At 44.3% G+C, this 17,679-nt stretch overlaps 1 protein-coding gene across 1 annotated transcript in view; it reads left to right on the forward strand.

Annotated features, from left to right (window-relative positions):
* LOC145417418 (uncharacterized) overlaps positions 1–17,679 on the forward strand; it is a 287,807-nt gene that overhangs the window by 196,749 nt on the left and 73,379 nt on the right. The window contains exons 11-12 of the mRNA XM_080286100.1: positions 14,181–14,228; positions 15,447–15,460. Of these exons, the coding sequence (XP_080142226.1) occupies positions 14,181–14,228; positions 15,447–15,460 (62 nt within the window). The remainder of the gene's footprint in view (positions 1–14,180; positions 14,229–15,446; positions 15,461–17,679) is intronic.

Below are 17,679 nucleotides of genomic sequence, written 5' to 3' on the forward strand. Positions count from 1 at the left end.
TGGCTATCACCAACCCCCTCCCAGCACAAATGTCCACTAACGCCCTCCCATTCTCATCTGTCTCAGCAGGCACACCTCACTCACCAACTATTCCATCCACCTTCACATTCCCAACTTTACCATTCATATCACCGATCAAAAACACTTTCTCATTCCTTCCAGACTTTTCCATGCACAGTTCTACATTTGTCCAGAACTCTTCTCTCACTCTTCTAGCACGATCTTGCGTTGGCGCATACACACACACAATCGCCCACATTTGTATTCCAACTTTCAACTTTACCCACACAATCCTTGACCCAACTGATCCATACTGTCTTATGCTCTTCTTCCATCTTTTACTCACAACTATACATACTCCTTCCTTTGCCCTCTCATTCTCACCTACTCCTGCACATATACCCCATCCATACTCCCATTCTCTCACACTTTCTCCTCTTCATTTTGTTTCAGTTATTCCACTTTCACACCTTCAAGCACATGGACAATCTCTCTCTCCTTCACCTCATCATTCACTCCTCTTACATTCCATGTACCCATTACCAAGTCCTTTGTCCTGTCCTTGGTCGTCATCATTAGGTCAGTCCTTGTCCGAGGCTTCTTGTTTGTTTTTTTAGTTAGTTGTTTTGCAGGGAGGGGCACTAACCCTCCGCCAACCCTTTTAGTCGCCTTTTACAACAAGCAGGGATACTGGGGGAGTATTCTTGAAAAACCCCCCTACCCCCAGGGGGTATATATGAACATGCTTCAGGAAAAAATTAATGCATTATAACATTGACAGTAAAACAAAAACATTAACAAATGCTATCCCAGGCCTCATGCATTGGGTGCTTGCGTGCTTGAGTGTCTGTGTCTGCATGTTTATGTGTGTGTGTGTGTTTGCAAAGCAGTACATTCAGCACATGAGGCTTGAGGTGGCCGTTGTTAACATTTTTGTTTTACTGTCATCATAATGCATTAATTTCTTTCTGCAGCGTTTTGATAGTTATATACCCTTTACATAATCCTAGTGTTGTTTTTTTGTATTAGCAATGGGACCAAGAGTGTTTTGCTTGAAATCGGCTTGAATGTAATTGCCAGCAGATGATGTGTCAGTTATCATTAGGGTCTGGCTGCGAAAATACGCATTGATGCTTTCGGCGTCAATAAAGCAAAAAACCTTCTCCAGAAAATAAGTTTTTGGCCGATCTGCGTCGTTTTTGAAGGCATCATACCTTGCCAAGTGCTCGTCAAAAATAATGAGTTAATAACTGTGGGTCCTGATACTGGCGAGAGAGCAGATAGGTTTTTCAGTACCAAATGAGCTGTGAGTGGGGAAGGTACTGTGCAGTTTTGTCCCTTTAAATTTCCACTCTTTCCCCCGTCCTGGCTGTGCAACATAATTCGCCATACTAGAAGTGCTTACGTATAGTTTTAGGGTTGTAATTAGATTTGGTGTTTGCAATTGGAAATTTGGTGTTCGTGAAGCATTCCTTGTCGTTATCAGCTGTTGGCCCAACGAATATTGTGCTACCATTTCTAGTCAACTACACTGCCTCTACCCTGCACCAGATGTGAGTATTCAACTATAAAAATAGTGACAATGAATCATGTGAATATAGTGTGCATATCTAGTGTACAAGGACTTGGTGAAATATATAGTAGCTTAGAGGGAGGCAGGAAACTGCCCTACAGTCACGACATGGTGTGGGTACATCATAGTTTTTTGTATTTTTCTCGAAAATTATGAGGCATAGGAGAACCGTTGTGGTTTCAAATGAAAGCCAATGAAATTCTTCATAGGATAAAAACATGAGATTGCTGAGAAAAGTTTTTCGCTACAGCTCCCTGAATAAAATAATCTGTTGTCTGTCGGAAATGGGTTTTACTTTTTCGCTTATTACTCAAGCACCATACTTCGTATCAAAGTGGAACCTTCCCCATTCGAAAGCTAATAAAATTCTCTTTCCGATGATGTATAACATGTCGAGATTGATCAGTAAACATTCGAGTTATGATGTCGGGAAGTGAGATGTATGTTCCCGAATGTTTATTCACACGGCCCTAAACCCCCCCTCCCCCACGCGTAGAACAAACATTGACCAATAGGAATATGTGGGTTTCATGGTAAAATAAACATGTTTGGGCAGTGAAAGTAAGCCGAGAATACACTTTTTTGGAGTGTGCGAGGGGGGGGGGAGCTGATGTGTTGTGGAACACAAAACTTATTTAACTTATCCACATGCGAAAGGGTTAAGAATGATGGGTGGGGGGGTGTTGGGTAGGGGTGTGGGAGGAGGGGGGGAGCTGATGTGTTGTGGAACTCAAAACTTATTTAACTTATCCACGCGCAAAAGGGTTAAGAATGATGGGTAGCGGGGTGTTGGGTAGGGGTATGGGGGAGGGTTGGGAACTAGGGTAGTGGTGGGTGGAGCTCATTTTGTCCCCTCCCCCCTCTTCCCTGGGTATACAGGGATAGGAAGGGGGCATCCCTGGGCAGAAATCTGTGATTGTGAGTGTACATATTTCTAATGTATTCAGAGGTCCCTCCCAGTAGTCCAAAAAACCCTCGGTCCCCTACCATTCAGATTACAGGACTTTTACAGTACCAGCAGAACTTATAACTTAGATCATATGCAATCATCATTAGAGAGAGATAATCTAGAAGAAAAATGAAAGCGAAACTTTTTCATAACTTTGATGTTGTTTTGGGAAAACATATGTTTTTAACCTTTGAACTCTGGAAAGCCCATAAAATTTGCTATAAATTCTCTAACTGGAATGTTTGTATAATGATATGTTTGATGTAAAGAGCTTGCCAAACATCCAGGAAATTGGTAAGAAATGGAACTTAGATTTTCATTGAAATTTAAAAAAAGAATCTGATATTCTTCTAAAGCAAATACAGTAATCCCCATAATATCCGGATGCCCAGTTTCCGGACATCCCCAATTACCAGACATTTTCGTCCTGGGATTCAAAAAAAAAAAAAAAAAAAAATCCTTGGGGGGGGGATCCGACTTTTTTCCTGCTCGTAATTTGAAGCTGGCACGTGCAGCACGGGCCAGCTGTGTTTTGTTGCATTGTTCCACCGACGTCTGCTAGAGCGCCCCTGCATCCTCCCCACTTACTGCCCGTCTCTCGTTGTTTGGCACGCTCGTCGTCATGGCTGCCCACGTGCTCGCTTTTGTGGTGGTGCCTTACCTGCTGCAGGCTCTCCTGCTGCTCTCATGCCTCTTCTTCATGTGTGTGATGATGGCCCCGCTGCCTGAGAAGAGGAAGAGGGTGGTTTTGACTCTGGAGAAGAAGAGGGAGATATTGGACAAGGTGGATGCGGGATGGTCTTCCTCACGCATCCTTCGTGAATTCAACCTGGCCCGATCTACTTTGATTGATATCAAGAGATCCTGAGACAAACTCATGCAGTACACGACTGACTTCTCATCGAAAAGCAAACGCAACGTGGAGAGGAAGGTGATGTTTACTCCCAAGTATGCAGAAGTCAACCGCTTCACGTTGATTTGGTATCAACAGCAACGTGCTGCTGGTGTGATGGTGCGTGGCACGGAGCTGAAGGCTGCTGCTGAGAAGTTCGCAAGGCTTCACAACGCCCTAGACTTCAAGGCATGCGAAGGTTGGCTCTTCATGTTCAAGTTACGACATGGCCTTACCAACCATAAGTCTCATGGCGAAGCTTTGGACGCCAACAAGGATGGAGTAGACGAGTTTCGGCACAAGGTGAAGCTCTTGATCGACAGGGAGGGCCTCACTCTCGGTCAAGTCTACAACGCTGACGAAACTGGCTTATTCTATCACTCTTTGCCTACGAACACTCTAGCCGAGGAGACGGAGAAACGTGTACCTGGCTGCAAGCTCTGCAAGCAACGGATATCTACTTTGTGTTGTGCCAATCCTAATGGCATGCACCGGCTCAAGCCCGTTATTGTTGGCCGTGCAATGCAGCCTCAGTGTCTTCGTGGGGTGATGGATGTCCTTCCTGTCATCTGGTACCATTCTTTGAAGGCATGGTTCACTGCCCAGATCTTCAAAGACTGGTTCCACCGCCATTTCGTCAAGGAGGTCATCCATTACCAGACAGAGAAACTGGGAATCTCACGCGACCAGGTAAAGGCCCTCCTTCTCCTTGACAATGCACATGCTCACCCGTACGACAAGGACTTGGTGTCTGAGAATGGCCGCATTAGGTGCATGTTTCTGCCACCTAATACTACTGCTTTCATCCAACCAATGGACCAAGGAGTGATAGTGGCAATGAAGAGGCTGTAGCGACAAAAGTTCTTGGACAAGGTGATGGTTGTTCTCGAGGACGAGGACGAGCGCAGGGAGGGACGGGACACGCGAGGCAGCGGACTTTGGAAAATCTTCGCCGGTACAACATCAAGTCTGCCATCTACACTGGGCCAGTGCATTGAAGGAAATCCCTGTCAAGGCTCTAGAAAATGGTTGGTCTTGTCTGCTTCTCGGAACGGATGTGGAGCACGATTTCCTAGGTTTTGACGTGGATGACTTCCATGCGCGTCTACGTGCGCATGGGGACGATGTTGATGTGGACGAAGTGCGTGAGTGGTTGGATGACGACGAGGGTGATCCTGGGTTTCAGACATTGTCTGATATCGAGATTGCATCTTCAGTTGCAGGTGTCAGTACCCAGCTTGAAGATTCCGACGAGGACGGCGACGATGATGCGGACTCCTCTCAGTGTGACACTACTCCAGCCATCCCCAAACTGAGCGCACTCCGGGAACACCTAGAGTTCATTCTGGACTACCTGGAGCACCCGGACTGCGACAGGGAGATGGGGCCCTTGGGACTTGTGGAGGAAGTGCGCGCTTTCAGGCAGCGCATCATTAATCGTCAAAATCGTCGTTCCTTGCGTCAATCAACCATTGACAGCTTTTTCAGGCCCGTGACCCCCACTGTGCCCAGCCCTGGCTCCACTCCATTGCCTCCCCAAGACAGGCACTCATGCTTCGAGCCACAGCCCAGCACATCAGGCACGGTGGAATCACCACTCGACGTGAGTTTGCGCCTCTTTTCAGAGTCGTCTGCAGTGGGTACGCCATCACCACGACCCAGCGACGCACCCCTAGGTCACCTGCAAGAGCTACTCTCAGACTCTGACAGTGATTAGACGCCTAGAACTTCTCCACTAGACCACACAGGGATTTACAGTGTTGTGCAGTGAAAAAAAACAGTGCATAGTATTAAGGAATTAAAATTCTGAGTGAAAAGACAAAGATTTAATTGACTTTCAATGTAATGTAAATTAACTAGAGTGTGTTATGTTTAGAAAATGGTTTTATGAGTGGAAAGACTTTAAGTGCAGAGTGCAACACTTATTTCATTAAGGTACAATGGAGCGCAAGTAAGACAAGAGTGCGCAGTGTTAAGAGAATGGGATTCTGAGTGCAATTTACTAAGTTCAGTGCAAGACTTCATGAACATTGTACTGCAAGTGCTTCAGGAACTCCTCCTTACTGTCAGAGTCTGAGAGGAGGCTGGTTATTCATCGAGATGGCCAGGGACTTGCTGTAAGTATCCAGAATGTTTCATATTGTACTGTATTTTCCATACTGTACTTACCTCTAACACCTCACTTCACTCTTTTATGTTCCTTATTGATGTGAATAGGGTCTTAGGTGCTATTCATGTGCAGTAGGAAGGTGTTTTTCTGAGTTAGGCTAGGTTAGGGTCCATAACTACCAGTCCAGGAGGCAGGGACTTGTTGTAAGTACCCAGAATGTTTAATATTGTATATACTCACCCCTAAAACCTCATTTTATGGTTCTTTTGCATTAATTTCAGTCTTTTATATCCCTTATTGGTGTGATTTGGATGTTAAATAGGTGCTATGCATGTCCAGAGGGAGTTGTATAGGTGTTTTTCTGAGTTAAGGTCCATAGTACAAGTCCAGGAGGCTGGGGCCCAATATCCGGACAGGACCACTTTCCGGACATGCCTTTGGCACTATTACATCGGATATTGGGGGGATGACTGTATCACAAAACATATTAGAGAGTCAGTAAAGCAACTCATTATGATTAGTTTGCCACATAGTAAGCCGAATTTTATACATTACTTTAGGAATCTGTGAATTTCTTAGAGATATTTTAGAAATACAGTAATCACTCCAATATCCGGATCAATAGAGCCATCGGTAGGTTCGGATATTGGTTTTGTCCGGATATTGGGCCCCAGCTTATGGACTTGTACTTACGGACCCTAACACAGAGAAACACCTATACAACTCCCTCCGGACATGCATAGCACCTATTTAACACCCAAATCACACCAATAAGGCACATAAATGACTGAAATAAATGCAATAGACACATAAAATGTGGGTTTAGAAGTATGTTCATACATTAATAAACATTCTGGTACTTATGGACTCTAACCGAACCTAACCGAACCGAACCTAACCGAACTCTGAAAAACACATTCCTACTGCACATGCATGAGGTAAGTTTAGTATGGAAAGAAGTACAGTATGACACTTTCTGGTAAGTATAGTATGGGAAAAAATACAATATGAAACATTCTGGTAAATATAGTATGGAAAATAGTACAACATGAAACATTTTGGCTACTTACAGCAAGTCCCTGGCCACCTCGATGAATAACCGCCTCCTCTCGGACTCTGACAGTAAGAACGATTTCCTGAAGCACTTGCACTACACTCTTCCTGAAGTCTTGCACTGAACTTAGTCACTAACACACAGAAGTCCGTTCTTTTCACAGTGTTCACTTTAGTCCAAATAATGTTCCATTAAATTTAAGTGTTGCACATTAACTTTTCCCAAGTTTTTTAAGTTTCCAAAGCCAAAACAAAGAAGGTTAGTTACGTTAAATTTCTTTTCTACTTAGTCTTTTCTCCCAACTTGAAAACCTTAACACAACACACCGTTTTTTTCACTGCACAACACTCAAAATTCCCGTGTGGTCTAGTGGAGAAGTTCTTGCTGTTTATTCACTGTCAGAGCCCGAGTATCACTGGCAGGCGTCCAAAGGGGTGCATCGGTGGGTAGTGGTGATGGCGTACCGACTACAGAAGACTCTGAAGACAGCCGCAAACTCACGTCGAGCGGTGACTCCACTGTAGCTGATGTGCTGGGCTGTGGCTCGGAGCATGAGGGCCTGTCTTGGGAGGCAGTGGAACCAGGGCTTGGCACAGCGGGGTCACGGGCCTGAAAAAACTGTCAATCGTTGACTGGCCGCAAGGACCGGCGATTCTGGCGATTGATGATGCGCTGCCGGAAAGCACGCACTTCCTCCACGAGTCCCAAGGGCCCCATCTCCCTGTCGCAGTCCGGGTGTTCCAGGTAGTCTAGGACGAACTCTAGATGTTCCCAGTGCGCTCAGCAGGGATGGCTGGAGTAGTGTCCTGCTGGGCGGAGTCTGCATCATCATCGCCTTCGTCGTCGGAATCTTCAAGTTCCGGAATGACACAAGCAAACGAAGACGCGATCTAGATATAAGACAACGTCTGAAACCCAGGATCTCCCTCTTAGACATCCAACCACTCACTAACATCGTCAACATCAACATCGACGCCGTGCGTACGCATGGCCGTGCATGGAAGTCATCCACGTCAAACCCTAGGAAATCGTACTCCACATCTGTTCCTTGTAGCAGACGAGACCAACCATTTTAAAGAGTTTTCACAGGGACTTCCTTCCATGCACTAGCCCCGTTGTACAGCGCAGACTTGATGTTGTAGCGGCGAAGGTTTTCCAAAGTCCGCTTGCCTCGAGTGTCACGTCCTTCCCTGCGCTCGTCCTCGTCCTCGAGAACCACCATCACCTCGTCCAGGAACTTCCGACGGTACAGGCGCTTTGTTGCCACGATCACTCCTTGGTCCATTGGTTGAATGAGAGCAGTCGTGTAGTGGCAGAAACATGCACCTAATACGGCCATTCTCAGCAACCAAGTCCTTGTCGCACGGGTGGGCAGGTGCATTGTCGAGGAGAAGGAGAGCCTTTACCTGGTCGCGAGGAATTCCCAGTGTCTTCGTCTGGTAATGTATGACCTCCTTGACGAAGTGATGGTGAAACCAGTCTTTGAAAATCACAGCTGTGAACCATGCTTTCAAAGAATGGTACCATACGACAGGAAGGACATCCATCACCCCACGAAGGCACCGAGGCTGCTTTGCACGGCCAACAATAACGGGCTTAAGCCGGTGCATGCCATTAGCATTGGCACAACACAAAGCAGATATTCGTTCCTTAGAAAGCTTGCGGCCAGGTACACGCTTCTCCGTCTCATCGGCGAGAGTGTTCGTTGGCACTTCGACGATAGAATAGGCCAGTTTCGTCAGCGTTATAGACTTGACCGAGAGTGAGGCCCTCCCTGTCGATCAAGCCTTTCACCTTGTGCCGAAACTCGTCCACTCCATCCTCGTTAGCGTCCAATGCTTCGCCATGTGCTTTACGGTTAGTAAGGCCATGTCGCAACTTGAACGCGAAGAGCCAACCCTCGGATGCCTTGAAGTCTAGGGCATCGTGAAGCCTTGCAAACTTCTCAGCAGCAGCCTTCAGCTCCGTTCCACGTACCATCACACCAGCTGCACGCGTTGCTGTCGATACCAAATCAACGTGGAGCGGTCGATCTCTGCATACTTGGGAGTAAACATAACCTTCCTCTCCACGTTGCGTTTGCTTCTCGACGAGAAGTCAGCCGTGTACTGCATGAGCTTGTCTCGGGAACGCTTGATATCAAACAAAGTCGACCGGGCCAGGTTGAACTCGCGGAGAATGCGAGAGGAAGACCAACCCGCATCAACCTTCTCCAATATCTCCCGTTTCTTCTCCAGAGTCAACACCACTCTCTTCCTTTTCTCAGGAGGCGGGGCCATCATCACACACACTAAGAGTAGGGCAGAGAGCAGCAGGAGGCCGTGCAGCAAGTACGGCACCACCACAAAAGCGAGCACGTGGGCAGCCATGACGAAGAGCGTAGGTCTTGTCGCGGTGAGAGACAGGCGGGAAGTGGGGAGGATGCAGCGGCGCTCTATCGGACGTCGGAGGAATGACGAACCAAAACAATGCTCTCACGCGGCGCGCGCGGCAAGTTCAAATTACGGACGGCAAAAAATCGATTTTTTTTTTCCTTTTTTTTTTGGATTTTCGGACCATTTTGGGAATGTTTGATCCCAGGACGATAAGGTTCGGTTAGTGGGGATGTTCGGTTATTGGGCGTCCGGATATTAGAGGGATTACTGTATATGATTTAAAAAAAATCTAAATAAAAATCTAATGATCCAAATTTGATGAAACTTATACACAAACAATCCCTCATATAGGCCAGTAAATTATGTAAATTGCAGCCTCTTACCCCTATTAGTGTAGGAGCAACATGTCAAAAAAGACGATGGCCTTTACCTACTTCCTGTGGCATGTAGGTCCATGGTTGGGCTGTATATAATAATTTTTCATGATGGATTGCCTTTGTGATTAATTTTGTAAAGTCAAGAGTTATGAAAATTTGCTTTTTAAAATTCTATAGCTGACCGTTAGAGCAGTTTGCTAGTTTCCCCTAGTTTGCAGGACACATTGTTTGGAAATTAATTTTGATATTTTGTAATACATATACGACATAGGATGAGAGATCCTGAACTTGTTTGGCTTTATGAGAACCTTAATGAAATTTGAGATTATAGTTTGAAAGGAAAGAAGTGTTTCAATCTAGATACTGTGGTATAGGATGGTTAGGGAGACTAATAAAGCTTCACCATACACAGGTATGTTCTGTTATACAACCACTCTGTATTCGATAAACCGATGATAATACCTGGGTAAATTAGGGACTATTTTTGAAATACGATCTCGAAAATCCAATGATACGACATTCAGTCTGGGGTGAGGTGTGAGGATTCTAACTCAGTCATCCCAGGAAACGCAGTCACCACTGTTTTCTCTCAACCTCGGAGAGAAATAGCGAGACTGATCGGCTGCAGTGTTGCCAGATGTGCGCTAATTATTGCAAAATGTGATATTTTGGCTCACACTGCGATATGCGATAGCATGCATACAATAATGCGATAACTTTCATAATTTCATAATCTGAAAAATAAATCAGGAATTGCAAAATCAACAAGTCTGCTGTAAGAGTAGTACAACAGTAGGATTTAGTAACTCTCATGATAACCAGTATTATAATCTGGTAGGTACTTAACAGTTAAACAAATTCAGTAATGTTAATTAATCACTCCAAATATACAGTAAGTATATTAATTCCACTGTAAGTACTGAAAAAATGCCTTTGTTTATGAGTGCGATAATTTTGATCAAAAAGCGATAATTTTAACGTGCGGGGTACGATAATATGGGTGAAGAGCATGTACGAGATTGCTAAGGCTGCAGTGCTTGTGGATAGTGAACTGAGTGAATTTTCTATCGGAAGATTGGATTGAAACAGGGATGTGTCAAGTCTCCATGGTTGTTCAGTCTGTACATGGATGGGGTTATAAAAGAGATACAAGGTGGGGCAGTGGATGTTGGAGTGGCCCTAATGAGAGAGGTCAGTGTTTGGAAACTCCCTGTACTGTTGTTTGCAGTTGATACTGTGTTGTTGAGACGAAGGGGAGCTGCAAGGCTTGGTGGATGAGTCTGGGAGAGTATGTAAGAAACGGAATCTAAAGGTGAATGTAGGGAAGAGTAAAGTTATGGTCTTCGAGAGAGGTAAAGTCAGTGAATGTACAGAGGTTGGACGGTGAGGAAATGGAGAATGTGAGTTTATTTAAGTACTTGGGTAGTGTGATGAGTAAGGATGGAATTTTGGAGGGTGAAGTGCTTGAAAGGATATAACAAGGAAGCAGGGTTGCTGGTTCCTTGAAAGCAGTGATAAGAAAGAGGGAAGTGAGCATGGAAGTGAAGAAGTTACTACATGACAGTATTGTGATACCAACTGTAACGTGGACGTTGTTAAGGACACAAGTCTAGAGTGAGAGCAGTGGAAATGAGCAGTGGTGGGTAGCGCAAATGAAGAAGGACCTTGCGCAAGCGCAAAGCGCAATCCACAGTTCAATACTTTGCGCAAGAGCAAATGCGCAATCTAACAAATATTTAGCTTGCGCAATGTCGCAAAGCGCAAGTGCAAACCATTTGCATATACTGTATTTTGGGGAATTACCAGTACTGAAAAATATTGAGATATTAAAATAAAACAGCATAACTACTTACTTTTATTTATTATTATTATTTTCTATTATTTGTAATTTGCGCAAGTGCGCAATCTAATATTTAGCTTGTGTGATGTCGCAAATCACTAGCGCAAATCATTTGCACATATTTGTGGGAATTACTGTAAAATATATATTGGTATAATTAAATAAATTACTAAATTAGCAACCTGCCCACCACCCGCGGTGACTGAGGTACAGCAGGTCATTGTCCGTGAAAAACAGCCTATATTTACCAAGGCATTGACAAGATCACGTGATTACTGTATCATCAACTCTCTCTCTCTCTCTCTCTCTCTCTCTCTTTCCAACAGAGGAGGGAGGGAATGGAGAAGAAGAGAGAGAGGAGGGAAGGAATGGAGAATACGAGAGAGAAGAGGGACAAAGTTTATGACTTATCTCCTCACTGAAAGGGACGCTCCTTTGCCATTCCCATATTTACTCTCTCTCTTTCTCTTTCTCTCAGAATAATGCTCTTTATCTCTCTCTCTCTCTCTTGTCTTGTCAAGACAATTTATTTTAATTCAATATAGATATACAACAGCATATGTAATTCTTTACAAAAAATAAAAAATCATGAAAACAGAGTATTTAAATCAAATATCCACAGCCTCTTAGGCTGTGGATATTTGATTTAAATAATAAGTTTTAATGGTTTTTGTAAGGAATTGCATATGCTAATCTTAATAAAAAATATATATTTATTATTATTTACTAATAATAATAATTTAAGAAATATTAAAAATACATTATCTCTGTTGAAGCATATTAAGAAATGCTACCACCCCCTTCCCTCCCGCCTCCCCCCACCAACCCACCCTCGCGACCTGCCCCAGCCTCCCCCATCCATTGTCCAACCATGTGGGAAGCTTCCAAGACCACGTGTTCCCTGGAAGACCACGTGTCCCTTGGATTGCGCAGTGCGCAGTCCACAGGGCAGGTCCGCAAGTGCAAATTTAGTTGTGCAAGCGCAACTAGGTTTGCGCTTGCGCACCTGCCTTTTCATGTGCGCAAGCGCGAAATTGCGCATGGTCTCGTGCGGTGCGCAATGTGCAAACGATATCACCGGAGTGCAAGGGTGCGCAATTGCGCTTTGAGCAAGTGTTTGCGCACCTGCCCAGCACTGGAAATGAGTTATTTGGGAGGAGCCTGTGGAGTCACATGAAGAGACAGGCTGACAAATGAGGATATATAGGAGCGTTGTGGTGTGGATGTGGATGTGATAAGAAGTGCTAGGAGGAACACAGTGAGGTGGTTTGGCCATTTGGAGAGGATGGAGGGTGAGAGACTGATGAGGAGAGTATATGTGAGTGAGGTGGAGGGGGTGAGATGGAGGGGGAGGCCGAGGATGAGATTGAGGGATGGAGTGGGGAGGTATATGAGAGAGGGGGGTGTGAGTTGGGAGCAGGGCAGTGAAATGGTGGGGGACAGGGCAACGTGGAGGCAATTTGTTTGTGGCCATCCCATACGGGATTGAGGCATCTGGCAATAGATACCAGGTAGATAGATTTTTTTTTTTTTTTTAAGGAAGAAGGAACCAAAGGCCATGAGCCCACAAAACTGTTCCTTCCAAGAGAAAAAACAAAATACAAGAGAGAGCCAAATTCAAGATCCATTCATTTCGAGATGTCTGGACACACTGCGTTTGAAAGACTGGAGATCATAGGAAGCAGGAAATACAGACAGAGGGAGACAGTTCCAGAGTTGACCTGTTGCATAAATGAAGGACTGGGAGTAACGGTTAACTCTTGCATTAGAGAGTTGGACAGAAAAGGGGTGAGAGTTTGCTGCTAGGCGGGTGCTACACGCCCATCGTAGAAGTGGAGGAATGCATGCAGACAGTTCAGAGGAGCAGTGACCATTAAAGTAGGGATAGAAAAGAGATAAAGGTGCAACATTGCAGCGAAGAGACAGAGGTTGAAGGGGGTCAGTAAGAGGGGGATAGTTAATGAGACGAAAAGCCTTTGACTCCACCCTATTGAGAAGAGCTGTGTGTGGGGAGCCTCCCCACACATGAGAGTTGTACACCACACAGGGGCAGATAAAACCCCTGTATAGAGTCAACAATTGTGCAGGGGCAAAGAAGGAACGGAGTCGGCTTAGCACACCCAATCGCTTGGAAGCAGATTTTACAAGAGATGTAATATGATCTTTCCGAGACAAGTCCCGAGCAAATGAAACCTCAAGCATCTTCAAGGATGATGCAGGATTAAGTTGAGTATTATTAATCATAAGTGGGTATACCTGTGGAAGATTTTGTCGGGTTGATAGGTGCAAAAACTGAGTCTTTGATGCGTTAAAAACAACCAGATTATTTTTACCCCAGTCAAAGATACGAGCCAAGTCAGACATTAGGTGTGCCATGGCCTCATCCCTTGCCTATTGAAGTAACTGCTGAGATGGACATTGCGAGAACCAAATGGAAAGGTGAAGGGTGGAGTCATCAGCGTATGAGTGGATAGGGTTAGATGTACAGCTTAGAAGGTCATTGATGAATAAAAGGAAGAGAGTTGGTGATAGGACAGAGCCCTGAGGAACACCACTGTTAATAGATCTAGGAGAAGAACGATAGCCGTCTACAACAGCGGCTATAGAACGACCAGAAAGGAAGCTGGAGATGAAGGTACAGAGAGAAGGATAGAAACCGTAAGAGGGCAGTTTGGAAATTAAAGATTTATGCCAGGCTCGATCAAAAGCCTTTGAGATGTCAAGTGCAATGGCAAAGCTTTCGCCAAAGTCCCGAAAGGAGGATGACCAGGAGTCTGAAAGGTAGGTGAGAAGATCGCCTGTGGAGCATCCCTGACGGAACCCATACTGACAATCAGAAAGAAGGTTGTGATAGGAAAGATGCCTTAAAATTTTTCTATTAAGAACAGACTCAAAAACTTTTGAGATACAGGATGTTAAAGCAATTGGGCGATAGTTAGAGGGTTGGGAATGGTCACCCTTCTTTGGGACTGGCTGAATGAGAGCAAACTTCCAGCAAGAAGGAAAGGTACAAGTTGACAGACAAAGGCGAAAGAGTTTGCCTAGGCAGGGTGTAAGCACAGAAGCACAGTTCTTGAGAACAACAGGAGGGACTCCATCAGGCCCAAATGCCTTATTAGTACTGAGGCCAGCAGTGGTAGAAAATACATCAGCTGATGAAATTTTAATGTTAGCCATGAGGAAGTCAGAGGGGGGAAGTGATGAAGGAGCAGCACGGGAATCGTCTAAAGTGGAATTGGAGGAGAAAGTCTGAGCGAAGAGATCTGCTTTATCAGTAGAAGAAATAGCTACAGAGGCACCAGATAGATGATATAATGCACTAGTTATTTTACTTTACAAGACAGGTGACTCAAAATATCTTAGTAACTGTTGACCCATTAGCATATAATTATCAGTCATTTACAAACTCTTCCCTAAAGTCCTTATGAACAGAATAACAACAGATTTGGAGGAAAACCAACCTCATGAACTGGCAGGATTCTGAAGCAGGTATTTCACCACTGATCATGTACACGCAGTGACTCAGCTAATTGAGAAAACTACAGAATATAATAAACCACTGTGCGTAGGTTTTGTTGATTACCAAAAGGCATTCAACTCAGTGGAGCACATAGCAATTATAAATTCATTGCGAGAACAAGGAGTGAATGAGGACATTGTAAAACTTCTCGAAAACATATAAAGAGGGAACTGCTACAGTTAAATTACATAAGGACAAAAAATAAATAAATAAAATTGAGAAGGGCGTGCATCAGGGAGATACAATTTACCAAAATTATTTACAGCATGCCTAGAAAGTATTTTCAGAAAGCTAGACAGAAAACAAAGGAGTGAACATAGATGGAGAAAAGCTAAACCATTTAAGATTGCAGATGACATTATCCTAATCTCAGAAACAGTGGACTCATTGCAAGAAATGTTGAATGACCTAACAGAGAATGTCTCAAAGTAGGGCCAAAGATGAACCGGAGTAAACTAATGTTTAATCCACAAACACTAAAGAGCGTCATCAGAATAAGCGAAGAAATTCTTGTAGAAGTCAAGGAGTACAATTACTTGGGGCAAATACTAAAATTAATGAATGATCGCGATAGTGAAATAGACTCATTACAGTTGATGGAAAGCTTTTGGTAAACATAGAGACATTATGAAAAGTAGCTTGCCAGTTTGTATGAAATGAAAAGTATATAACAAATGTATAATTTCAGCTATGACATATGGTTGTGAGATCTGGAAACTGACAAAATCGATGGAAAATAAATTAGTTCGTTCTCAGAGAACAGTGGAAAGGTCAGTGTTCGGAATATCTTTAAGAGACAGGAAAAGATCAACTTTGATAAGAGAGCAGACTAAAGTCAAATATATTATAGAAGGTATAAAAGAACAGAAATGGAGGTGGGCAGGCCATGTAGCAAGAATAAGGGATAACCAATGGAGCAAGAGACTGACTGGACACCAAGAGATTGGAAGCGTAGCAGAAAAAGGCCAGACCGGAGGTGGAGAGATGAAATAGAAAAATTTGCTGGGAAAACGTGGCAAAGATTGGCTCAGTCAAGGAATTAGTGGGGAAGGTTGGGGGAGGTCTTTGTTCACCAGTGGACTTGTAATGGCTGATGATGATGATGATGATGATGATATACGAGTATATACTCGTGTGTGTGTGTGTGTGTGTGTGTGTGTATATATATATATATATATATATATATATATATATATATATATATATATATGTATATATATATATATGTATATAAAGCATGTATGGACAAGTTTGAGAGGAGCGAGAGAGTGCTGTTGATTGGACACATGAATGGCAATGTTGGGAATGTACGAGTGGATGGAGTGGTTGGTCAGTGGAGTGTGCCAGCTGACGTAGATGGGAATGGAAGTGCTTTGGTGGACATCTGTGCTGGAAAGGGGTTGGCAGTAGCCAACACCTACTTTCGGCATAAGATGATCCACCGGTACACATGGAGAGTAATGAGGAGGATGGATGGTGAACTTGTTGAACGAAAGGCAATGATAGACCACGTGTGTGTGGATGAGTGAATGAGAAGACAAGTGTTGGATGCAAGAGTGTGGAGAGGGTGGGGGAATGGAGTCTCGGACCATCACTTAGTGATGGCCAAGGTAGAGCTGCAAAGAAAGTGGTTGAGGAGACGAAGGGGAAGACAGGAGGAAGCAACTCCTGTGAGAAGAGTGGAGAAATTGCAAGATAGTGAGAAAATGACAGAGTATAAGAGCATAGTGGAAGAAAGATTGGGAAGGTATGAGCTAGAGCAGATGGAAGGGGTGGAAGACGTATGAAAGATATTCACGGAAGAGATAGGCGCAGCGTGTGAGGCGGTTTGTGGAGTGAGGAGGAGATGCAAGGGTGTGCAAGGGACAGCATGGTGGAATGATGAGGTGAAACGAGCTTTGGAAGAAAAGAAGAAGGAATATAGTGAATGGTTAGTGAGTAGAGGTAGGGGAGAAGATGAGAGAGGGAAGAGAGAGGTATATGTGAGCAGCAGAAGGAAGGAGAGTAAAAAGAAAGTGGATGAAGAGTTTGGGAGGAATCTGAGTGTGAAATGGAGGGAGAGTAAGAAATTGTTTTGGAAGGAGGTAAAGAAAGTAAGGCAGTGTGAAAGGGGAAATAGTAGGGGAGTGAAAGATAGGAATAATAGATTGTTGGTGGAGAAGAGAGAGAAACTGAGGAGATGGAAGGAGCACTTTGAGGATTTGTTGAATGTAGAGAGTGAGAGCAGTGCGAGTATAAGTGGTTGGGGAATGGCTGGGAGAAGAAGAGATGAGAGGAGGGAGGAAGAGATCAGTAGGGCGGAAGTAGTGGAAGCATTGAAGAAGATTAAGTTGGGAAAGGCCCCAGGAATTGATGGAGTGTGTAGTGAAATGCTGAGGTATGGGGGTGAGATTGTTGTGGAGTGGATATGGAAGTTGTGTAGATTGGCTTGGGAAGAGGGAAGGGTTCCAGAGGACTGGAAATCAGGTATAATTGTTCCTTTATACAAAGGAAAAGGGGAGAGAGAAGTATGTGGTAACCATAGGGGTATTTGCCTATTTAGTGTGACTGGTAAAATGTATGGTAGAATACTCATTGATAGGGTTAGGCATATGACAGGAGCTAGTTGGAGAAGAACAAGGGGGATTTAGGAAGGGAAAAAGGTGTGTAGATCAGATATTTGTTCTAAGATGTTTAGTGGAGAAGTATCTAGAGAAGGGAAGGAAAGTGTATGCTGCCTTCATGGACTTGGAGAAAGCTTATGACAGAATAGATAGGCAAGGTATGTGGAAGGTATTAAATATATGGAGTGGAGGGGAAATTGTTGAGTGCTGTGAAGAGTATGTACGAGGGAGCTAGGGCTGCGGTGCGAGTGGATGGTGAGCTGAGTGAGTTCTTTGATCTTACTGTGGGACTGAAACAGGGTTGTGTGATGTCTCCATGGCTGTTTAATATATACATGGATGGGGTTGTAAAGGAGGTGCAGGGTAGGGCAGTGGATGTTGGGGTG

This window comes from Coenobita brevimanus, chromosome 110, assembly GCF_032717465.1.
Source record: "Coenobita brevimanus isolate Jiangsu-jjx chromosome 110, ASM3271746v2, whole genome shotgun sequence".
Lineage (NCBI taxonomy): Eukaryota > Metazoa > Arthropoda > Malacostraca > Decapoda > Coenobitidae > Coenobita > Coenobita brevimanus.